The sequence below is a fragment of the Hyalella azteca genome, unplaced genomic scaffold (genome assembly GCF_000764305.2).
Source record: "Hyalella azteca isolate HAZT.00-mixed unplaced genomic scaffold, Hazt_2.0.2 contig10761, whole genome shotgun sequence".
Lineage (NCBI taxonomy): Eukaryota > Metazoa > Arthropoda > Malacostraca > Amphipoda > Hyalellidae > Hyalella > Hyalella azteca.
In genome coordinates, this window is record NW_025940784.1 from 463,857 (window position 1) to 490,185 (window position 26,329).

At 36.9% G+C, this 26,329-nt stretch overlaps 1 protein-coding gene across 1 annotated transcript; it reads right to left on the reverse strand.

The window, feature by feature from the left end:
- Positions 1-478: 478 nt before the first annotated feature.
- LOC108680837 lies at positions 479-24,922 on the reverse strand. The gene is made up of 11 exons (XM_018169752.1): positions 24,881-24,922; positions 8,554-8,682; positions 8,014-8,107; positions 7,118-7,462; positions 6,520-6,713; positions 5,898-6,023; positions 5,502-5,574; positions 4,881-4,981; positions 3,497-3,601; positions 3,113-3,259; positions 479-2,677 (listed from the first exon to the last, which is right to left on the reverse strand). The coding sequence occupies exons 2-10, from the start codon at positions 8,671-8,673 to the stop codon at positions 3,116-3,118; spliced, it is 1,302 nt and encodes a 433-aa protein (XP_018025241.1). The 5' UTR covers positions 8,674-8,682; positions 24,881-24,922; the 3' UTR covers positions 479-2,677; positions 3,113-3,115.
- Positions 24,923-26,329: the final 1,407 nt, after the last annotated feature.

Genomic DNA, 26,329 nt, shown 5'->3' on the forward strand with positions numbered 1-26,329 from the left:
TTACCATAATTAAGTGAAAATAATTGGAAGTTAATTTTATTCTAATTTTTTTAGATCAAAAAAATTTAATCAAAAAGTACCAATACTTTTTTTCAAGTCCACAATAGTCTTCATCTGGTGTAATTCGAAAAGAAACATCATCACCGGATGCAAAAGTCTCGGTATCAGCCTGAATTTATAGAGCAGCTAGCAGCTGAGACGTACGTCAGAATAAGTGCATGACGCTATATTGTCAACAATAAGAGTTAAGACCAAATCTCGCTTCGTATCACATTTATTGAGTAAAAACATTTGCGTGCTTCATGCAAGAATGCACAACTCATACGCAAACAAAATAATTAGTTAAAAAAACAACCAAGAATTTACACCGTATTCACAGAATTTATAGGCAGACAATTCATTCAAAATAAACAATATATGCAGATACTGTAGGTTCACTAGTTACTCAGATTGAGGTCAGTTCGATTAAGGTCAGTTCGTAACATATAAGGTAAATGCCATATCGAATACTTATGGGGACTATCAAGTGAATGGAACTTATACTCGTATTTTGGATATCTCAGAATCGATTCAAATAAGCTACTTTAAAGGTTAAGCTTCCTGCATCACCGTAATTTAATATAAAGTGAAAAATAAGTATTACAAATTTTCATTTCGTCTTCCAAAATATAAATAATAAATAACCATCTACGCATGTTGAAACCAGATCCAGATCACAAAAAGGCCGTGTAATGTTTTACAACCAGTTAATTTTAATTGGTTTATTGTGTTTCTAATTCGTCATTCATAAATTCATAATCAAAGACCATTGAACCAACCTTTTCCCGATATAAAATTGCTGATTTTACTTTTGTTTTCAAATGAGGTTTTCTTTTTGTTTCATGAAAGTGAAAAAGGAATCACTTGAACTGAAGTTGCTCCCATGTAAATAAAATGTTATAACTATTATTTTCTGTCCGAATCGTTGTGGGAAAGTTCCCAACAAATAAACTAATCCATAATTATGATGTGATTATTACATAAGCATTACAAAAGACATTAAGTATGGCAGGCGCGGTTAGAAAATGCCCATGTTCATAAAAAAACGGAATGAAAACAGGGAAGATAAGTTTAGAAATTACGCATTTCCATAGAAATTATCATCCCTAACTCTGAATTATGTTTCGCACATTCTCTAATGGCTAATAATCTTACTGAAAAACAACAACATGAAGGGAATGCAATATATGAAGAATCTTTCCACAAAAAATTGAACATAAATGAGAATTGAACATAAATGGCAGGATTTCAATCATACAAACGATAAGTATTTGAGCAAATGTGAGAATTGAACATAAATGACAGGATTTCAATCATGCAAGCGATAAGTATTTGAGCAAATGTACATTTTCATATTTATCTTTTTAACAATTGAGTCAAAGTGACAAAAAATACGATAAGGAAACGTTGTCAAAATTTAGATATATTCAAAAACATGCCGGCAGAAAAAGCGTAAACGATCAAAAGAATTGAAAGTTGTTAAACAACTTAAAAAACTAATTTGTACACGTGTTATTCTCACAGCCCAACACATAAAACTACTGTCATTATTAACGTATTTTTCAAAAGTTGGAATGTTTGAGATGGAATGTTGAAGATTTTCGAACAAAATATATTGAGCAATAATGAGGTAGAATAACTTCTAATGAATTTACTTCACGAACCTTCTAAGGTGATGCACATCATTGTTTTTTTATGATCACAAATGTTTTTTAGCACGCACGTCCGACGCACTTAATTTTGGGACGTCTGTCGGATACCAAGCTTCGAATGGACTATCATGATCCCTTCCCTCAAGAACGTAGCCTACAACACTTTCTGCTGTAACATTATCAGCCGCAAGCCACCAGATAGATTACACCCATTGAATTGGATCAATCAGCCCACAGTAGCCTGCGTAGAATGGCCCAGCATCGTCTGCCAATACGCGAAAAAATTTTACACCACCTGGACGGGGCGCGCTGGAGCTGTCCGTATCTGACCAATGTGTCGAAGCAGCCAAAGGTGATGTTTACGTGCTTTCCCGCGTATTGTAAGAAGCGCTGTTGTTTAATTGCGAGGTAGCCTGGGGCGTGTGGTCTGTGGAGGGACGGTGCATCAGGGTGTGGTATTGTCGGTGACAGAGGTCGCACTTGAAGTTCGATGAGCAGTCAGCAGCCCGGTAAGCCCCCAGGCAGCGAAAGCAGAGTTCGTTGTTGATCGCAATTACTCTTCGTTCGGAGTAATGGAGCTGTCTGAAAACCTGACAGTCCAGGATCGAGTGGCTTAGTATCATCTAATTTCATTGGTATGCTTGGTCCTTGAGATCCATGGTATGTGTTTAGGACATCGCAGTCCCATGCAGGCAATGGTGGGGAGCCGTCTTCGGCTCTCCTCGAGTGACTTTATGGTAATTCCATCACCAGTTCCAGAAAGTTCACAAACGGTTGAGCACATTCGAGTATTTTGCACCAAGTTGCTAATGATTTGGTATATTGTTGGAGTATAGTACGTAACTTCAGCTGCATGGCTGTTGTCAAAACACTACATAAATTGATGAGCCTCGAAGTCATACCAGCTTGTAAACACGCAGGTTAGGTTAATGAGTGAATACAAATTTCCAGTTCAACGGAAGCCAGCGAGTTGAAAGTGGTCCCGGCTGAAAAAATATGCATAAATTAGGAATGAATTATTCATAAGCCTATAGCGGAATATCTAATTTTATTTGATGAACACGAGGAATAAGTTCATCATAAAATGTAATGAAGAACTAAACTATAAGAAAATTAAGAACAAAACGTATGAATTTTATGGTCTCTCAATAATAAAATCAAGATGCAGAATTATAATGCTCATTGGCGCAGCATCATCCTACATTACAGCAGAAATAATCCAATAATTTCGACAGCAGAAACTTTGTTTGCTAGGTTAACAATTCTTCGTCTTTAATTAAACTAGCGAACTAATCTTCATGTTTAGGGTTTTAATTTATTTATCGTTTAAAGCTAGCGCATTCAATTTTATTCTTCTTGATACAGACTATTACTACCTGAACGATAATAACACTGAGGAAGAAAGTCGTTAATTGACTCACTGACTACTCGTGGACTTGAGGCTGGACTGAGGTAATAATTCTGTCACTTAAGTCAGCATGCAGCACGGTGCTGCGCAGCAAGCACATGAAGAAGCCAGCATGGAGTGGCGTTAGGCCAGGAATAAGCAGATCGCCTTTAGATGTCACCTGAATAGAAACATTTGAAATGTAATTAATAATATAAATAAAATAATTTGAAAGCTTTAACATGTAATATTCCTGTAATGAGAAATGAGTCATGCTGAAACTAAACCTTCGTTTCTTGGATAAGTCATTCTGATAGCTACAGTAACTGGTCACTTCGCCAGACGGAATACCAAAGAAAAAAATTCGATTGTAAATTTTTTCCGATTATAAATTGAAATCAAATGAATGAGAACTGACGGTAAAGTTGGTTGGCTGCTCCTGGAATAACCACGTGACTGCCATGTGGTCGCCCCGGTAGCGGCACGGCAACGTCAGGTTGGTTCCGACCGGCGCAACAACCACCTAGAAGAAGAACAAAAGTTACGGTTAATGAAAGGGTGGTGCCGACTGGCGCAACAACCACCTAGAAACAGAACAAAAGTTACCGTAAATGAACGTGTGGTGCCGACCGGCGCAACAACCTCCTAGAAACAGAACAAAAGTTACCGTAAATGAACGTGTGATGCCGACCAACGTAACAACCACCTAGGAACAAAAGAAAAGTCATGGTAAATGAACGCGTGATGCCGACCGGCGCAACAACCACCTAGAAACAGAACAAAAGTTACTTAAATGAACGTGTGATGCCGACCAGCGCAACAACCACCTATAGAAACAGGATAAAAGTTACGGCAAATGAACGTGTGGTTCCCACCGGTGCAACAACCACCTAGAAACAGAACAAAAGTTACGGTAAATGAACTTGTGATGCCGACCGGTGCAACAACCACCTAGAAACAGAACAAAAGTTACCGTAAATGAACGTGTGATGCCGACCGGCGCAACAACCACCTAGAAACAGAACAGAAGTTACGGTTAATGAACGTGTGATGCCGACCGGTGCAACAATCACCTAGAAACAAAAAAAAAGTTACGGTAAATGAACGTGATATGCCGACCGGCGCAACATCCACCTAGAAGAAGAACAAAAGTTACGGTAAATGAACGTGTAATGCCGACCAGCGCAACAACCACCTAGAAACAGAACCAAAGTTACGGTAAATGAACGTGTGGTGCTGACCGGCGCAACAACCACCTATAGAAAAGAACAATAGTTACGGTAAATGAACGTTTTGTTTGCATTCGAAATCTTGCCATCTAATTCCTTCGCGTTCAAGATTTATTCATGCAACCGGCAAACGTCATTTTTGTAGTAACGAGATTGCGCTTAAATGATTCGCCTAAATTTAAGCCCAATCGTGATTAAATTCGTGATTACACTTAAATAGCTGATTTAAATTGGTATTGAGGCGAGTTTTGTGCATGAAAGGAGTCATTGTGCATGCATAAAGTTTAAACCAGTCGTTATTCATCAAATTTGTATAAATACCGTATTAAAATGCACCTGTTATAATAAACTTCTTGTTGTATTCTATTATTGTAATCTAAAATTAGACGCCCAAAAATGAATGATAAGAATCCAACGTAAAAAACATCAGAAAAGTTTATATTAATTTAGAATTTAATTAATTTACGGCTTCAGACACATGCATGCACGTGACACATTCATAGACTTATTAAAAAATTCTGCCGGAACACTTAAAATTCCTTAAAGTTTCCTGTAATTTTCCAAAAGTCTCACCCGACTGAAGGCGTGGATGCGCGGTAGAAGGCGACGCTGCTGGGGCGGCAGGACGCACATGAGACCGCGCCTGCCATCGTGGTGGGCAAGGTAGCTGCTGTCTGTAAAGTTCATGTACTGCCTAAATTATTACGATCAAAGGCAAGAGTTATTCTTACGATTACAAGAAATATTACGTTTACAATCAAAGGCAAGAAGGTATTCAGTACTTCACAACAGTAGCAGTATTCACTTAAGATTATATCAATTATTATTGCTGTGGAGAAGTAGGGGAATGTGGGTCGACAATCTCTCCAATGGTGTAAAAGTTTCAGAATGATCACTTTTTCACTCGAAGATTTAATTTATGGTAATATAAATAGGCAATGAGAATTTTTTATTTCATGTTCACGGCTGTGATTACTGAAACTATTTTCTGAATATGACGTTACATTGAAGCTTCGCGAATAATATAATTTCAAAACAAAATTAATTCTGCGAAAACCGATTGAATTAGCGAGCCGACGTATTGTTTCCTTTTATAATTGAATTTTGTTACGAAAATCAATAGAATTCTAAAGAAATTGGAAGTTCTAATCAATAACTGGAGCAGATTCTCGACACATTGTATGTTATATTCACCCATTATAAAGACGGAGAAGTGACGGCTGTAGGTACGGCCACTTGGAGACAGCACTAGCATCTCGAATGTGCCCTGATGACAGGGTAAGGTGAGGGTGAACCGTACGTAATATAACAGTATTAAGTTTTAATGTACAGCGCCTTGGATAACTAAAGGAAGCTGCTGGAAAACTATGAAATAATATTGAAGTGGAAATTTGTGAGCAAGATTTACGTCGTATATATAGACTGACTTTTCGAAGTACTTTAGGAATCGGGCAACCAAGTAAACTGTGCACCCAACTTCTTGTCGTTGTAAATGACAATTTATCATTTATCATTCTGAGTATCAAACACAATGCATGACTATGGGATCAAATTCCTGGCAGTAAGTTTAAACCAATGCTGAGCAGTTACCCGATGTCCGTGGTGGGCGCAATCCAAGAAGAAAAACGAGTGAACGTTCTGCCTGGTGGAGCTGTAGTCCGTCGGAGCCACAGGCTCGTGGCCAAGGTCCAAACTGTTGCCCTCGGAGTCTTCGTTCTGTTGGTGCCATTTATTAATAGATTAGATTACTCCTGACCATTCCCATAATTACAGTTAATGGAAATATAAAAAGCTGAAAAAATATATTCAAAATTTGTTGTATTCTTTGCGTAAAGAGAATTGGATAAACATCATCTAGAACAGCCATTCCCAAACTTTTGAAAATGTTGTAGAGATCTTGTATAGATGAAACGTACAAGAAGATTACACAAGTATTCGCGTTTGTGAGCAAAATTATTTTCATTTTATACTACCAAATACGTTAATAGTTCGTGAATCTATTACATAGCATTTTTGAATTCCCGTTCTTACTCCGTCCCCGTTCACACCCCGATAATGTTCGCACCTGGAAGAATTCGCATTCCACTAGTGGTACGGACTTTGTAAATTTTGAACTCAAGTTGAAATCTTAACTCGAGTCCTTCCTTTCTTCGTTCCTTTATAATAATATATCATCCCGCAAAATATTTGTGGAAGTTTCCGCGAATCTCACATCATAAAAGTCCGTCCTAAGCGTCTGCGCCTCCTTCCTCCATCTGATGATAGTGCCCAACGGCGCCCAGACCTCGCAGCGCAGAGCTACGTCGTGGTGTCTATGGACCAGAACGAACCTGGGGGAGCACAGCCGCCCCCAGAGCACCTCGTCCTCGGGGTAGGTTATTATAGCCGTCGGGGTCATTGTTGAACCTTTTGGAGAACAAAAAATAACATTTTTTGTTATATAAAATTAAATTATTACTGCAGCCGAAATGCAATGTCTAGCGCTCAAAAATGTCAGACTTTTTAGCGCATTTTCTCATTGATGGGAAAATGCACTATTGTGCTCGCCATGTCCGTCTGTCTGTCTGTCCGTCTGTCTGTCTGTCTGTCTGTCCGTCTGTCCGTCCGTCCGTGACCTTCAGGTTTTCGTCGACGAGAAAATGAGTACTGAGTTATATTTTTTAATCTATTGTGGCAACGTAAAAAATGTATTTTGTTGCAGTAGGAAGTGTAATTCATACCTTAAATCCAAAAATCTAGATTTAATTCAATATATTAATATAGTTACGACAAACTTATGTGTAAATATCGAACAAGAATCGATAACTCACCTGCTGTTGTGGTGATCACAGAAGTCGAAGTTGGTGGGGATGCAGTGGAGCTAATAGTTTCTCGGTCACCATCATTATTAGTATTATTGACATTATTATCCTCCCGTTCACTGTTCACAGAGTTTAAATTATACTCATTATTATTACTGCGACTATTGTATTCATTACCAGCCGTAGCCTCATCATTAACGGAATGAAGATTGTTGGCTCGGTGTGTATTACTTTTGAAAGACCGCGTCTCGCCGTTGGATAGGTCGTTATAGTTAAAGTTATTCGCACCGTTCACTTCTCGCTTGCTGCGCACTCTGGTGGAGGTATCGTTCCACGAGTAGCTCGTAGCGACTCCTGATAATGATAAGGATTAACTTAGCTAGAATTATAGCTCCACCGAATCTGATAAGCATGAAGACATTATCTATTTCGGATAGAATGTTGGATCAAGGAAAATTTGCTCAATGATTAAATTTAGAGAGACTGGTTAGAGATAGGAGCTAGGTATAGGGAAGGGCACTGTTTGTACTGAAGGGAAATTTAATAGTGGGTTACAAAAGTTGTTTTTCATCATGTAATTGATAATAAATTGAGTGAAAGACTAATAAAGGACATGAATGATGTTCAGCGTTGGCTCCAGAATATATGTAGAAATTTTCCATCATGTTTATTGATAAAAATTGGAAGAAACTTAAAGATAAGTGCAATAAACAATTAATTCAAAGTGGAAATTCGAATTTATCGATTGTAATATGTTTGTGAAATTTGAAAAAATCAAGTCAACAAGTACTGCCATTGTTCTACAAGTGCGATATTTAATATATAGCAACTGTTTCCACATACAATATCGATTTACTGCTATAGATTCAAACAAAAATTTATGAAGTATAGTCTTCAACACTCACTTGTTAGGGCACCCAGCGATTGAAAATTGGGTCGATAATTGTTAAAAAGGACGGAGCTGAGGACGGAAAAACTACCAGGTGGCTGCCCCAGCGTCTGTAAAATAAATAACTTTTGTTGTTAAAATGAATTGAATTCAATAGCATATGTTGCACACCAAGAATATTTTCTCAGAATTACAACCAATATCAATAGTAGTGCAATAAATTACGCCCCACTACCAATTTATACTGGTAGTTTGACACCATTTTATTTTGTTCACAGACCTATGACTAAACACGCTACCAGGTGCTTCGAACCTAACGATTTTAAATGTTTGCAGCAGAGAACTATTCCCATCACACTATTTTCATTTCTCGTATCATTTCATAACCTTCGGCTCATGCAGTTCAATGAACTCTAAAATGACCGCTTCTCTCGCCTTCTGTATTCTGGTAAGCATAAGCAGCTCATTATAAAGTTTAATGAACTTCATTCATTGCTTAATGAACTGCAGTTCAATATCCTTAGCTTACTTACAAATGCACTTCATTTCCACCGACCGTATTATGCGCTGCCGTGACTGTGTGGCCGGCGATGTTGTTCTGAAGCTGAGCCTGCGCATGCATGTCTACTGCCTGACACACCCGCAGCAGCGCGACCAGCCACCATACCAGCAACATCACATCCACCTGTCCGTTCATAGGGTTTGAGATTAAGTTGGTACTGCGTATAAAAGTACTTGTATTAATCATTGAGATTTACGAGCAAAAGAGAAATTGTGAGTTTGTAAAGGCACACTGAGTATTCTGGTAAAAATCTGTTAACAATACCGCGGGAGCATTTGAATATCAATTAATAATTAAACAATAGAAACTCGAACATTCATGAACACCTACACACAGATTTATCTCAAAATAAATTTCTTAGAAGAGTTCCAATATTGGGCATAAATCAATCTGAAACTTCCAATAACTCGGTACAAGTTAGATGTAGCAATCCAATAAGCATGTACTTTCTAGTCGGTCAAAACCCCACAATGGCGCATCATTGTTCTTGCAACCGAAATCACGCTACATGGATTAATAAAAATGTTGCACTTCCCTGTTGACACAACGCGATCTTCCTAAGACATGTTTATGAGAAAAGGCCCGTAAATATGAGTTAGGGTGATTGGATTCAGTGTTTTCAGCTCACTGTTGATATTAGCAGAGATTGAATGGACGAAATGGCAAACACTTGCGAGGGCATCGCTCCTCTGCTGATCTACTGACCGAATTCCAAGATTCAAATGTATGGACGCAATAGCAGACAAGCTCAAATAAGGGATCATTCGAATCATTCATAAGATTTAACTGATATCTTGTTTCGAAATCAGCATGAATTCTGAATTTTGACTGATGATTAAACACAAGTTAAAATTTTCTCTTAAATATTTTTTTCTCTTCTTAAATTTTGTAGACCGTTGCCGTTGCAAGAAAAATTATGAAGCGAGATTCTACCTTCTAAATTTTGCTCGGTCGTCTAGCAGTGAAATGAAAAACGTTTACTCAAATGTTTACAAAACTATCACCACATGAATAAGTGGGTTTAAATCAGCTTTCACTTCACAAGTGTCTTTTCAGGAGCTGTTATATTCATTATTTTTCTTTATTTATGTTTAGCTGAGTAGGTGGTAAAAGTAAGGCTAGACGTATACCCATAACTTTAAAATTTAGGTCCTGATGTTCTTGGAAACAATACAATTACAGTTCAGCTACCCGTAAAATTTGAGAAAATCGGCCAAGTCATGAGGACAAAGCTTGAAAGCTTACGCATTCACAAATGAGATTTTTATGTTGCAAGTTCTTTCGGCAGTACTGCATTGTAACATTAAAATTTCAGCACGCTTGTATTAACGAACTTCAATTATTTTAGGCGCAAGATTGCCTAATCAGAAAAGTAACTGAACAATCTAGCCGTTTGTGCTTAGTGTCGATACATAAAAACAATTTTTAATTGATTCCATGAAGTATATGTTTTTGTCTTTGAATTATTTGAGTAATATGAATTTAAATTCTTTACCCCCGAGGTGAAAACATTTGGTCGCAGTAATCGAATACTCTCTGAAAGGAAGTGAAATAACTAAGAAATAATTTTTATTTTTGTTTCTTAATCCTAATGCTTCTTTGCTCCACTCAAGATCCTGCTTAGTAAATATTTTTATGCTTTGTAGCGGGATTACAACAACGATACTCTTATGATCGTAGGTCGTTATAGGACTTGTATGCAGCTAGAGAGCCTCCAGAAACGTTAATAAAAATTCATGGACTTAACTGCGATAACTTATTGTATTCATTCAGAGTACAATATTGTCTCGGAAAGATGAGTGACAAAGATGAGTATTTTTATTGGGATCTGAAAAATGGAGTTAATAAGATTGAACATCACGCTATAAATTGTCAGACACATCGATATTAAGACGATCCGTCCGACGAGCATTGATTTTAAATTCGCCAAAGAACCTGATTTAGCGAGCGCGTTCGATACAATAATCAAAACAGTCTCATAATGTGGAAAAAACACATAATTTTTACAATACATAGTCATATGACTGTGTAATGAAGTGTTGCTGCAAATTTCCCACTACTGTATGTCAGACTACGAAGTTTAAGTAGGACCGACTCTGACGTGGGTGTTAAATTGAGTATAGCCATCAGATACAATGCCGATCCCGACTTGCGTCCCGGTTCCTCTCTTATAGGATTTTGACTCAGACGCCAGGGTGAGTTGCGTGCTATGGTGTTGAAATTTAGCTTGGAATACTTGATGGAATATCGTGTCTTATGTGTATATGACGACTTGTCATGCGTAGATATTTACTTTTTGTTTTCTGTTGTAGGATCGTGCGTTATTCTCGGATCTCAGTGCTCTAGCTCTCCCCTCGCATTTTGCTCTCCTCGCACCTTAGCTTCCTCCGCATTTAATTTGTTATGTTCGTTTAATTCATATGCCGCACCTCTGTAACATCGTTAGTTTAATTTGCTTAGTTTCAATTTACCATCTATTTTAATAAATTTAAGAAAGTTTGTTTGAGTTAACTATCCGCTCTGTCCAAGCTTTTGCTGATATAACCAATAGAGAAGTTGCATTTAATTTCCGGTCATTGGTGGACGTGACAATTAGACCATTCGAACTTATGAGGTGACGCGATTAATTGGCTATTCGGGGATTCAAGATTAGTTCGTCACAGACTGTTAACATGTATGTTACAATACATGTATGTCACATATGACTGTGACAGACATAGTCATATGACTGTTATCGCACGAAATTCACTGAAGATATATAAAATGGCTTAGTGACAATTTTTAACGATACGAAGATTTTGCCATTCGTTATTAAGTTTCCACTGAAACATCAAAAAATCAGGCGATAATTATAATCGTTAAGAAAAACAAAGAGCTTTGGCGACGAGACGCTCCAGGAAATCAACATAACATCGCGAAGAATTTATTTCAACGCCTCACGCCGGATGCAACTTTGCAGACGCCATGTCTTCTCAAACGAGCGTAGCAGAAAAAAAGCGTCGGCCTGCAAGGACAGACCGCTAACTGTCTCGTTTTCAAGTCATTAGCACAACTTAGTGAATGAGGAGACAATATGCAAGAACGTGAGTAAGTATTTCATCAGAAATTATTCTAATAATTAGTCATGCCATCATTTGTAACTATTTTCTGTTGCATGGTAATGACTCCGATATATGTATGTATTTTGAAAAGTTATCTCTTATTGGCGGAATTAGGTCAGTTAATTTGATTTTTATTATCAGTGAAATGCTTTCTACATTCATTCGTGTCTGTTGTTTGCATGGAAAATATTATAATACTCGAATTTTAAATACGATACTTAGCTTACTGACTAACTATGAAGGTCAAAATTGGCTCGTGAATATAAAATTAGGTTCGTTCCCATGGCAATACTAAACGGCGCGCTATGAGAAACCAAAAAGATACATTTGATAGACCTAATAGCATGAGCAATGTTGAAGAAAAAAAACTACTGATGAACACTCACAATAATTACCAAAGCTGCATCATGATCCTTACATCTCATTTTAGTAGCAAGGTTAATCAAAACAACCAAGAGGTTAATTGAAAGGCCAGCAATTACCGACTTCCGCCGATTATGCATCGATTCGATCTGAGGTCAAGATCGTGATCTTCGAACACGGTCTTCATGAATGTGCAGTCAAATGAAATTCTAAGATTATAAGCTTTTCAGGGTCATGATCAGGCAAGAACAATTCCTTTATTACGCATTATCAAAACTTATTGGTAGCTTTTAACATATCCAGTTACATATTTCACTCATTTCAACCATCGATAAAATTCAACGTAGTCCTGTGGCTACTGACGGTAACTCAAGTTTCTAAATTGATAGATTCTAATATCATTGCATAATATCTTACTAACCATTAACAATGGGCTGAATTGCGAATAGAAAATAACACGTGTTTTGCTCCTGGGTACGCGGTTTCTAATCTGCTGTTAAAATCAATTTCATGAAACGCAGTCTTCGTATGAATGCGCGTACAAACAGCAGATCGTTTTCCTGTTCAAACTTATTAGGCTTCATATAGTTGATCAAATTGAATTTTTAGTATTCAGAATATGATCATCACCACATAAATCCAAAATAATGGTAACTAGCAGTGCCTATCATTCTCACAGTCATATTTAACAACTAAAATAGAGTTGGATACAACAAAATCACCCGAAAGGTACACATTCAGCTGTTTAATAATTTCCTAGTGCAGCACTCACCAAAATTCTGAATCACTTAACTACCTCCCAACGAATAAATGATACGACACTTTTAAATATTGTTTATTACTCACATAGGTTCGAAGAGTGGGTTTATATTGGTGGCATTTTAAACTTGAGGACGAAACTCAACCATTTTTGAGTTTCCTATGAAAAGTTTTTCTACTTCTTCAAGTTTTGTAATGTTCGTTGATTTATAAAATTATCCAACGTTCCAATTCAGTTTGTTGATACACAGTAAACCGACTTGAAGAGTTCGTCTTGACTGATTTTTCTAAACGGTCAAGCTTGAACTTAGGGCAAAATTATCAATTGATCATTGTTTCTAGAAAAACTTTGTTAAACAGTTCTTCGAGATCAATTTCTAGTAATCAGTAATCCTCTTTAAAATATCCCGTAAATAAAAAAACGGCATTAAGGAAATATTTTCTTCGTGTTGTTCAAATCCTGTAATAGTTGCACAACAAAAATTATCTTTTCATTATCAATCATCACAGAACTCAAATGGCAAGTAATCTGAAAATAATTATTTACAGTTAAGAGATTATGGAAATTGAGCGCCATGCGACTAGCAAGTGTGTCGATCATTTATCGCTAATTTGCCGCCCTGCAGTTGCACGAGCGTTGTGTGGTGCGATATGCTGCAGGTTTTTATATATTAATGCTGACCGGGTAAATATTACGTCTGTCCTCTGCGTTGGCGCTCCTGTCTGGCATTTATTTATTTATTATTTATGTCTGGCCTTGCTACTCACGCAGACGCAATTCAATAAGTCAGAATAGTTCATTGGATCCGTTCACAATGAAGGAGGCACACAATGACATTGAATTATATTTTTTATTTTTAGAGAATTTGATGAAAACTTACTGCACTGTCGTAAATAAATTATTGAAAATATCTAAATTAGTTCAATAGCAATAATTTATGCACAGTTATATAAACTAATAATATGTGATTTCTCATTAAAAGTGTTTAGCGAGACAACGGACTACATTTAAACTTCTCAGGGTTTCTGCCAGCGAGCCCTACGGTACATGGACGATTTAAAAAATGGAGGAAGTACTCCTGCCCGAAAGATATATCGATAAATTGTGCATAATTTTTAGGCTCTATTAAATCCAATTGGATGACTCCTCAATTACCAGGATCCTGCAGAATAATTTTATGGATTCTTAACACAATTTTGGTATCGTTATAGAACGGCTGAATAAAATCATATGACGTGACCTAGGTACAAGGAATGGGAACATTCAGAAGTCCAACATAAAGATCATGTTCACAGAACCTCGGCAATGCGGCGGTTAGGTTGGAGCCAACCTGACGATTAATGAGGAGCTTCTACCGTTCTACCTTCTACCGATTAATGAGCAACTTCTACCGTTCTACCTTCTACCGATTATTGAGCAACTTGTACCGTTCTACTTTCTACCGATTAATGGGCAGCTTCTACCGTTCTACTTTCTACCGATTAATGGGCAGCTTCTACCGTTCTACCTTCTACCGATTAATGGGCAGCTTCTACCGTTCTACCTTCTACCGATTATTGAGCAGCTTCTACCGTTCTACCTTCAACCGATTAATGAGCAGCTTCTACCGTTCTGCCTTCTACCGATTATTGAGCAGCTTCTACCGTTCTACTTTCTACCGATTAATGGGCAGCTTCTACCGTTCTACTTTCTACCGATTAATGAGCAGCTTCGTATGCACATTTAACTGCGCTTAAAAACTGGAAAGCACTGCGCATCAAGCGAGGAAAATATCTGGCCCTACAACGGTGCCAAATCACCTATAATACAGAATTGCTGCCAAATTAATAATGTAGATGTAAATCAATTGAATTAATATAGCTCTATCTTAATATTGCTGTTTTATCGCTTCTGAAGCATGATGTTGTAGGCAATTCTGACTCCGGCATTAATTCTCAATTGAGGCTACAGAATTTAACCGAATGCATGGTTAGATTTAAGAAGCATGTACATAAATATGTACGTTATATTTTCTTCGGATTAAAATCAATTATATGCTAAAGAATTCTATTAAAATTTTTCACCTATAAACGTTACTTACAATTTTCTAACCTTGCAAAAGTATTTATCAGAACACAATCAAATATTTAAAATTTGACTAGACTCCCTTCGAATACGGGTATGAAACCTCAAATCGAAGTATGAAAATCAATTTAAAAATTGAAGTGTATGCCAATTGGATGGTTAGTCGCTGAATTCTACAATTTTTGAGTGTCCTAACTTTAATTTTCCGCCTTACATATCGAACGTCTGCAAATTTTAAATCAAAATTAGCAAAATTTGTAAAATTTTGAAGCTATTTCACAGATCAGGGAGCATCCAATCCAAAGTAACAATGTAAAATATTTTATTGACCATTCGAATAAATTTCTTACGCTAATTTACACCTGATTTTGTACGCCTAATTTAATTTCTACGGTAATATAATACCTGATACCTTCTACGAATCTACTTAAATAACCGGGTAAATAACCATAACCGGGGATTTTGCAGAACATTGAAACATTTTTTCAGCAGAAAATTGTTGCCACCAGCAAAAAGTCTTGGTTACAACTCTTACCTTTAGTATCCAACTTCATTTCTATAAATCATAAACCAAGAACCATGAAATTTCGGATTGAAAAATAATGCTTGAACTTTGGGGAATGTCTTGTTTTAGCCGCTTGGACCAGCATTTCTGCACGCAAAGTTACAATATTGGAACCCTTTCATTAAAAGGGAACATAATTTGAACATTTTTCATTTCGTCCAGCAAAACTCACTTCACTGTCTGATATTTCATGGAGTTTTTTCATATTCGTGGTGTAGAGGATCCTTGCCCTTGAAAAGTTTATTAAAGTCTTAAAGAACGATCACGTGCTATGTGTCGGGGAGACGTTAGTTTGACAAGAGATAGTTCCCCAGCAGTGGAAATGCTAGGAATCTCTTGCTAATCTCTCCTAAAAATTCTACCTGCCATTAGGGGATGAAAAAATATTTCAAGTTATTCCATGATTAAAATCACTAATGAGAATGATTGACGTAACAGAATTATTATCCACAGGAAAAACTGGCATTACACTGCATCAGTAAAGCAGGCTTCTGCTCGGGACCTTGTCTGCGGAAGGCGGACGTTGCGACACTGGCGATTACTGGAGTCTCCAACCGCGTGAGAGATCCGGCCGCCATCGTTACAGGCAAACATTACATGACATTGAGTCCAACTAACCAGAAATCAGGCAAATTACAAAAAAAAACTTGTTGATTTTACTTCCAATGAACATACACCAAAGTATTTTCTGAGCAGTGTAATTCATCGGGAAATGGCTAAATGAAATCCGAATGAATTCGCACGAAAAATGAATAGAAACAAATCTTTGGTTCATATATTCCACTTATTCAGCGATGATTTAAGTTAAAATAATCAAAGAACATGTCCTTTATTTTATCTGCTTGGCTTTAACAGATGCTCGCACGTTGCGTCTTCTGGCTGCAGCGAATGCGCTGCACGTTTTATTCACGCTTTGATCATGCGCGTTGTTAGCCAGATATCGCTAGACGCGGCCAGTTGCATGCGAAGTCGCATCAAGTTTTTGTGGATTTTTATCGCCAAATAAAGAACGAACCAGGTGAGTTATGTCCCTGAATTATATTTTGTGCATTAATGTTCTATATTGAGGCAACAAATCTTTATGCCATATATTTTGTGAGTGTACAGTGAATTTAGTGAAGGGAGTTAATTTAAATCATAAAGTGTTGCGATACATCGCATGATGCGTTGCAAAGTTGACTTTCGGTGTTTGCAACGTTAAAGAATGTTGTCTAATTATGCTAGTAAAATATGCAGTGTGACTGAATAGAAGCACGACTGAAACTTTTAAACAATAAGATCATTTGTAAAGAAGAATGTCTGACAGTTATTATACTTCTCATATATGATGCAGAAAAGTTTACATGAACATAAATATTCTTCACATCTATTGTTTTCTTCACTTTATTATGAGCCACTATATTCATAATAATAAATGCCGAACAGGGCAGGAGTGTCGATTGCTGATACTAAAAGAGAAAGTCAACAATTCTTAACATTCATCAAATTAGGCTGTCAATTCTCCAGAATACACAATACTGCGTTTTTTATATCGAAGCAATCAATTTCTTAAATCTAACATTATTTGCTGCCTTTTCAAATTGTAATTTTTGAGAACTTTGTGATGTGTGACGAGATTGAGGAACTGAGATCAATAAGTTTCAAACTGAGAATTGAGAATAATAAATATGTCAACCAGTAACCAGCAATATTTTGTAAACGACACATGATCTTCTCTACCACGACAGCCCCGAGCTCCCGCTATTGTTACCACGTCATACAAACTTTATTTTTAGATATGCACAAGATATGTAGGCCTATGTAAGAGATATGCCTCTACATTCACAGCCAAGTCGATCCCTTAAATGAAATTAGATGAATTCCAGGACTTAGTATAAGAAATGTTTTTATTTAATGTTTAATGTTTAATTTAATGTTAATGTTATTTGTTTAATGTTTTATTTAATGTTTAAATGTTTCACCACATTTTTTATCCAGGCTACAATCGCGATGCTTCGTTTATGGTGAACTCGTTTCTTGAATACCTGTTGCGTACCTCATCTACTGTTGCGTACCTCGTCTACTGTTGCGTACCCCGTCTACTGTTGCGTGCCCCGTCTACTGTTGCGTACCTCATCTAACGTCTACTGTTGCGTACCTCGTCTACTGTTGCGTACCTCGTCTACTGTTGCGTGCCCCGTCTACTGTTGCGTGCCCCGTCTACTGTTGCGTACCCCGTCTACTGTTGCGTACCTCGTCTACTGTTGCGTACCCCGTCTACTGTTGCGTACCTCGTCTACTGTTGCGTACCCCGTCTACTGTTACGTACCCCATCTACTGTTGCGTACCTCATCTACTGTTGCGTACCCCGTCTACTGTTGCGTACCCCGTTTACTGTTGCGTGCCCCGTCTACTGTTGCGTGCCCGTCTAATGTTGCGTACCCCGTCTACTGTTGCGTACCTCGTCTACTGCTGCGTACCCCGTCTACTGTTGCGTACCCCGTCTACTGTTGCGTACCTCGTCTACTGTTGCGTACCCCGTCTACTGTTGCGTACATCTTCTACTGTTGCGCACCTCATCTACTGTTGCGTACCTCGTCTACTGTTGTATACCCCATCTACTGTTGCGTACCCCCTCTACTGTTGCGTAACCCATCTAAATCAAGGTCGCATTGTACGGCGAGGAAATTTCCGCAGCTGATAGTAGAAGACCGTGGTTCAAAAAAAACCTTGGACTATAAGTTTTAACACAACACATAACTCACATGCGAAATAGTGCGTATAAGATTAGCTGTTGAATCTTTGGTTACTTGGCTTTTGACATTTTTAATTGTCTACTCGCGCGTCGGAATATATACATATGGCTACAATATGACTTAATGTTTTTAAGAAAAGTTCTTAATAAAAAATCAATGGGTCGTGACATATCAAAAACCCATGTTAAAGAAATTATTTGGCTCATTATTCGAATTTTCAGTCTAATGTTCATGTATGTACATAACATGTCTTTCTGCCTCGTTTTGAAGCTCAGCAGTTGTTGCAGCATAACACAAAAGAAATACGGAGAAACCTGAGCATATCTCCGGCAATTACATTTATGAAAAACAAGTTGACTATAAAGGGTGCAAAACAAATTGTCAACAGTATCGAGAAGAAAATTTTATCCGGAACATTATATAGTCGGTTATGAGTTGGCATTGATTATGGCTGTTCAAATGTATGACATTTTTGTATACTCTGAACGTATGACATGCATATATGAAATACGAACATCATCAGTCCTTATGATATAATTCAACAGCTAATTTAGACTTTGATTCTGTTGGATATGCGCATAGAAGCAACAATGTTTCGTGGACAACACTATGAAACATGTACTTCTACCGAACTAGCGATCTCACAGGACTGCTAGAAATAATTGCTGAGTAGAATTTTTTAAAGTGGAATTTAAAGCGAGCAAGCAGTTCAGTTGATCGGAATAAATGGTAAAATTTCATGGTAATTAATGTTTTATTCATTCATTATTTATTGTAAATTAAGATTTTTATAATAAAATAGTCACTTAGTCAAGAGTTATTGTTTAAAAAGATATTTATTTTTGAAGCTAATAGAATTCAGATCAAGTGACTCATGCTTCTTATAAGTAGCCAAAAATATGAAATATAAGTTTGCCAATAGAGTATTCTGAATAAATGTTCCCTAGGACTTCAAAACATGATTGGGGAAACAATGTCGGATTTTTCCCACTGAAACAACAAAGAATCTCCTTTCGGTGCGATATGAATCAAATTCCTGTACGTCTTTTTATGGCTTGTATGAAAGGTGATGCAGTTCGAACTTGCAGTATGCGTCATCTCAAGCCTCGCTGTCTGGCTGCCACGGAAGCTAGTTTTTCATGTTTCATCAAATTTTTTCACAGACCGACATCGATAATTTGTCGGGAAAAGAAGATAAAAGCAACTTCTTATGGTAAAAATTTAAATATCAATGCTAATTTACTCACTGTCCGGCTCTTAGTGTCGGAGACTCCCATTTTCATTTCATGTGACCGTTACAAAGCAATTCAGCCGAAATTTAATATTTATTGTAATTTCTTTCCTTGTATGAATGAACACATTCTCGCCATTCCAATTCCTTGACTTGCCCTGATAGCAGGTGTGACTGTGAACATTTCATAACTGCTGACTAAGCTTGTAGATGTCTCGATATGTGCGGCTTTCCCACGAAGTACTAATTTATGCTCTGATTGCTCATAAAAAGAGCTATGAATGAATTGCAGTTTCATGACTCTAAGAATATTTACCGACTGAACGAAGTGGCCAAATCACAGCTACTAGTTATTGCAACAGTTGTGGGAAGAACACGAAATTCTCACGAATGGATCGTTACATCGCTTGTGGGAAGAAATGATGATTATGCACAGCTTTGCATAATCAATTAATAGATCTGGTAGGAATCGCAGCATGGAAAATTAACCAAATTGAATTTTCCGACACTATATTGAATCGAAATTGCCCTTCATTAAAGAAACTCGCACACATGCAGTTAAAAAAATATTAAATTGCATAACGGGCTGTCAGTTGATATTTCAATTCGTTTAGTTCTATCAGCTTTGGCCTGAAAAAAATTCTGTACCATTCTCGCAAACATCCAATGCAATTTTCATACATATAGGGCAACATGGGGCAGCGCGCCCCCCCCCAGTTTTTAAACTCAATTTTTGATAAAGTTTTAATTGATACGAGGTGGTTCTTTGTTTTGTTCAAAGGTACAACTAATGAGGAATGTATGATGTGAATTAGACGCTTACAGAGTTATTCAATTTTTAATGAAACACAATTTTTTAAAAAGTGTCAAAATGGGCCCATTGCCCCACCCCTGGGGCAATGGGCTCATGGGCTTGGGGCAAGGCACCCACCCTTGGTCTCTTTACCACAAATGCATATTTTTCGTTTAAAATGATAAAACAACAGTTAAAAATAAGAAAAATGTAATAAAAAATATGACATTCATTCATTAAACAACTCAAAAAATCATATCCCTAACTTGAAAAAAATACATCTATCACTGACGTGAAGAAAAATAATTCATTGACACAAAAATATATATCCTTGATTTGAAAAATAAAAATATATCCTTGCGAGAAAAAATTCGTCATTCGTCAGAGACATGAAAAAATGTATCCTTGACTAGAAAAAATATATTTAGTTGATCAGAAAAAAACTTCGTTCCAGTTTCGTCCATAATCCAGATATTATGTGCAGAGAATTCGTACCTAATCGGGATTTCAGCCAACACCATAAAAACTCATCAACTTTTGGCTCATGGGTGTTGACTGAAATCAACTTATGGCAAGGCAAGAGTCAATAACTCGATAAGGAGTCATAAATATGCATAACTAGAAACTAAACCTGCTGCCTTGAGGCGGCAAATAAAAAAATCATGCAATATGAAGTGTAATTTGTAATTCAAAAAGCTAGTCATAGTATTGAAAAGGTCATTGAGACAAATCTAATGATGTATAACACATGGCTTCACCATGGGCGCTTTGCCCCGTGACACGAGTGGGCCCGTTGCCCCCACTAGGTATCATTTCAATTTATATCGTGTCAAAATTTTATTTTAAAAGCTAATAGTCTAAACTTGATCTCAAAATTATCCCTATAAATATTACTTTCAGAATATAATTCACAGTAATTTCAAAAGCTTCATCTACAGTAACCGAAAAAAATTTTATTTAGCAGCAAAAAATTTTTATCTGGGCTAAAACAGTTATTCACAAATAACCTAATAACGCAGACACTTATCAAAACGTAAATCCGTACACTTCATCCCAGTGAAACTGTCGACTGGCGGCAGAGAACACGGACCAATATCTGCCATACTTAGCGAGAGACCCGCTATGGGCCCATGACCAGCAGTGGGCTCGCTGCCCCATGTTACCCTAAACAGAAATTCGAACGCTCAATTGAATTGTATTTGAATTAATTGAATACTCGCGCACCATATGATTCAGGAAATATATGAGTCAAAAGGAAAGCTTATAATTGATTTTTTCTAAAATCTCTCCAATTAACTGAATTTCATTCGATTTCAATTTCTAAACTTTTCTATTTGAGTTATAGAATAATAAAGATTATGCTTCGATGCTTTCTTTTCTCAGTTGATGCCTTGTCATGATTTTTTTCCTGCTGGTTCTCAAAGATTTATCAAAACGTGTCTGGATTCAAGGAAGGTTTATAATCAAACATTTCAATTATTAGAAAATACTATATATTATAAAAGAAAAGTTCAAGGTACAAGGAAAAAGAGCATGTTCAGCATGAGTTATTTTAGTAATGAAATATAAGTAGCCGTCCAATTGTGGAAATTGGAATATTCAACAATATTCATCATTTTATTAATTTTTTGGGAATCATCGATGTTCCTCGAAAGTAAAGATAAAATTTAATTTGAAGAATTTTGTTTGCGTTCTCTTACGCCGTAAATGAGGCAAAGACTCGCAGCTCAGCAGAATAATGAAGCGCATTATAGTATATTGCATAATCTTAGTTAATTGTTCATGAAGAAAAAATAAACTTAATCCTCAGTACATATCTGTTAATAACCATAAAAAAATCAAACAGTCATGAATTTTTTTTAATTTTTGGATATCAGTTTAGTTTTTTAATGTATGGAAAAGTACATGATTCAATGCATTAAACAGGTAATCAGTTCATTTTTAATAAACGTGAAGTTTTAAATTCTTGTAAATTAATTTCGTAAATAGAATTTGTCGACTTCAGAGACGGCGACGCAGAGGAGCTAACAAACTTTGTTTGCCTTAATTTCAAATGGGAAATTATCCAAGAATTTCTTCCCAAAGTTAATGCTTATAAATTTCAGCAAATTCTCAAAGAGAACGCCTCAAAGATTGGTTCACTAAAATCTCACTCATTTTCCTTTCGTAAATAATTTTTGGAAGCAATCACCAAAAATCATTGGTACATTCAAAAAATTTCACTCAAATTGAGTGGAATTTTTTTGAGTAATTTTTTCAAATAAAATTTTGTTACATTTAACTATCAAGGTTAAGCGAGAGCACGATAGAGTGAAATGCGGTAATTGAATTTCATTGGACTTTCTTGTACAAAAAAAACATGTACAATAATGGAAGTTTGGCATAACTGTGTGACAAAATATACACTTTTAAAATAAAGTATAGTACTTGAACGTCTGAATTATTGAAACATCTGTGTGGCATTGATGCAAGAAAATATTGAATAGTTGGAGGCGCAATGAGTGGGCACGACAAAGTTTTTATTTCGAGACCGTTGCGTGCCGTCTGAGACACCTAGCAATGCATTTAAAGCGTGCATGGACCAAGCTATTGAAGGGCCCCTTAATCTGCAATCAGCTTATTAGCCAGATTTCAAATTAAAAGTTACTGCTTTAGGGCAGAAATAAGTCACCATCCAGCACGAGATCATTGCCCTCCAGTCGTTTTGTATTAATTCGATTTTCATACCGAAAGCCGTTTTAAAGAGTCAACAAATATTTTCGCTTCGCTCCTTCTACTTTCGACGTGGTTCAACGACGACTAATTCCATCAGAGGCGACGAGACACGTGGCCCTGATAAAGAATTTGGTTTCAGCATCTTTTATGTTATGAATCATGTCGAATGAATTACACTGCTGGTGTATAGAATAACGGCCAAAATTATTAAGAGCTATTAATTACATCGCAATCCTTTGCATCTGTGCATTATAGGATTTAGTATAAACTCAACCTTACAGATTAATGAATAACAGGCGTTCATCAGAGAATAACAGGCGTTCATCAGAGAATAACAGACGTTCATCAGAGAATAACAGACGTTCATCAGAGAATAACGTTCGCTCGTTCTGATGTTCATACCGTTCATACCGTTCGCACACACATGGTTTCTAACTCCCATATCTTGGAAGTGGGAGACGAATTGCCAGATAAATTCCTGTTAAGTTTGAGAGATCGCGGTTAAGTTTGATTTGCTATCTCGTATCAATGAAGAAACATTGCTACTTTGATTCAAGTATAAGGAATCATGATGGAAGGTTTCGACATGTACTTAAAAAAAAAGAAAATTATCACGCTATTTTTCAAATTGTAAAAACGTAGCATGAGGCAAGTTTCATATCGAATAAATCTAAAATTAAATGCACAAAATCCGAATAAGTGCGTAATTAAAAATATATAAGCCGATTTTTTAAAGGCTGAAAATTACCATTAGATTCTTTGCGAGCATAAAATGACAAATTTTTGCTGGCTACCAGCTCTGCAGTAAATTGATAGAGTTAGACTACTCAAGTTTGAGATATTGGAAAAAAATTGCCAAATTAGAGGTATGCATAAACTTCTTCAGGTATCATTAACACATTTATTGAAAAATATCTGAAATATTTTGTAAAATAGGCAAAAAACAAATATCATATTAGAGCTTCGGAACCAGGAAAGAGACATCAGGGAAATCATACCCAAATACTAGAGAAGATGGAACCCATGGACAGGCCCAAAACTTCCAAATAATTTTTAAATTTTTTCAACTAATGACAAAAAATCTATAACAGGTGACTCTAGAAAAGATTTAAAATGAGTTTTTCTCATTAAACGAGTCCATAATAACACTCAAATAAATGAACGGGTGATACTGACCAAAAAGTGACCGACTTTTTTACCCACATGTAGAGCAGCGAGCGGACATAACAATAATACTCCTTTTCTCGGGCCAAACGGAGACATGCTGCTATTTAATGATGGCAAAAAGTGCTTCTCAATTATGACAATGACCATAAAATTTCTCTGAACGTATAAATGAATCCGGTTAATTCATTCAAGCGTTTGACAAACGTTCTTGTGTTGTTCATCGTGGTTTTATGCTGGTTGCTCGCAAGACAATTCAAATCAGCTACGAAAATATAGAAAGTTTAAAACTCAAGCCATACAAAACACCTTGATATGAGCTAGAAGCAAATGAAACTAAATTTCATGAGTGAAGGCTAAGTAATCTGTAAGGGTTAATTGGAAGTTATTCATTATACGTATTTATATCTTCAATTTTCTTAGCAGTTTTTGACAATATTTTAGAATGTTCGCTAAAAAAATAATGGTTGTAGGTGAGATGGTCATGTGAAAACTATTTATCGCACAGAAAACTTATTACTATAACCACCTAATTAGCTATGCATCTTCTCGCCGAACAATGCAGCGTTCTGATGTCGGAAAGCCATTTTTAAATGTTAGCATTTCTTGTTTTTTTATATGTGTAAATTAACTAGAAATTCGTTTAATTCTTTTTATTTACTTTTTAATAATAAAAGTGTAAAATACAAACTCCTAGTGATAATTACTGGAGTAAGGCCCGCTTGGGTAAAGATTTGCATTGCAAAAAATTTCATTCTTTACAATACAACGTTGTTTAAAATATTGACTTAAACTCTTCAACGACGAAAGGCTTTACAATAAGATATTACCTGTGAGTGCGCGATCAATGCTCGAGATGCTCGCGGTGTCAGGTTTCCTTCGCAAGTAAGGATTCCATGACGTTTACGATGCTCTTATATACACCGACCTGACCAACTGTTCCTGTTCCTGGAATGGCTGGAACTGCAGCCAGAATTAATGCCAAGTCGCATAGATATACTTGACCTCCGGCGTTGCTAGGCAGAAATAAAGATGAATTGCGAATACAATGCCTTTGAAAATGATATATAGGCTAATAGCTTTGTCATATGCATATAATAAGTCGTTCTTAAGTAAACATATTATTCAAATCCCGCTTATTTCGGACAAGAATTGACAATAAATATTTATCAGTCTGTATTCAGCCATTACGGTAAATAATAGTAGTTTTCAAAATTCGCATGGAACCTGAGATGAATGTCAGTTGGATAGTTAAATTTTCAGCATAAGATCCATAGATTTTTTGCACGATTCTTCCAATGCAAATATTTTGGTGGGCTGTGAAAATAAATTCTGTAGAAATTTAAGTTAACGCAATTTCAATTAAATTCAATATACAGTATTTTAAGGGTATCGATGAGGTTGAACGGCATCATTTGAATCAGTGGGTAATAATGGACGGTTTACACAGTAACTTTAATTGCATGTAACGGATAGACAACAACGAATACTCAACTTAGAACAAAGCAAGGTCCTTTCGCGGCGTACACCCAGCCGACAGCAGAACAGACGACTGACGGATGAAGCACAGACGACTGACTGCTGAAGCACAGACGACTGACGGATGAAGCACAGACGACTGACGGATGAAGCACAGACGACTGACTTCTGAAGCACAGACGACTGACGGATGAAGCACAGACGACTGACTGCTGAAGCACAGACGACTGACTGCTGAAGTACAGACGACTGACTGCTGAAGCACAGACGACTGACGGATGAAGCACAGACGACTGACTTCTGAAGCACAGACGACTGACGGATGAACAGACGACTGACTGCTGAAGCACAGACGACTGACTGCTGAAGTACAGACGACTGACTGCTGAAGCACAGACGACTGACGGATGCGCAGACGACTGGCGCACAGACGACGGGTAGAGGCACAGACGACAGGCGGTTCAATAGGCCTAATCGATAACACGGCTGTGATAGTCTTGCTTTTTCCGGATTGCAGGGCACAGTGAAGTTCGAAATGGTCTTGATTTCCATATGTCTCGTCTTCAGTGATGACCAAGTAAGGTGAGTACGAACTATCGATTCCATCCTGGGTGTACCAGATAGTCTCCCCAACCGTAACTGGAATAGACACAAGAGAGATCAGCATGGCCTCTTAAATGTTTCAAAGTTACAGCACATAATGATCACAGGCGAGACAAGTGAAGATTTCCCATCAAGAGCGCACATTACTAACCTATGTCACTAGCGACCAGAGCATGAGTGGCTGATGGCTGGCTAAT

Bases quoted from the DNA above. Each gene is read 5' to 3' on its own strand.
- LOC108680837 (XM_018169752.1), bottom strand. From the start codon at position 8,673: ATGTTGCTGGTATGGTGGCTGGTCGCGCTGCTGCGGGTGTGTCAGGCA. The intron at 8,108-8,553 runs GTCGGTGGAAAT...TTTATTTTACAG, and splicing joins TCACGGCAGCGCATAATACG to ACGCTGGGGCAGCCACCTGG. The intron at 6,714-7,117 runs GTGAGTTATCGA...GTTCTCCAAAAG, and splicing joins TGTGATCACCACAACAGCAG to GTTCAACAATGACCCCGACG.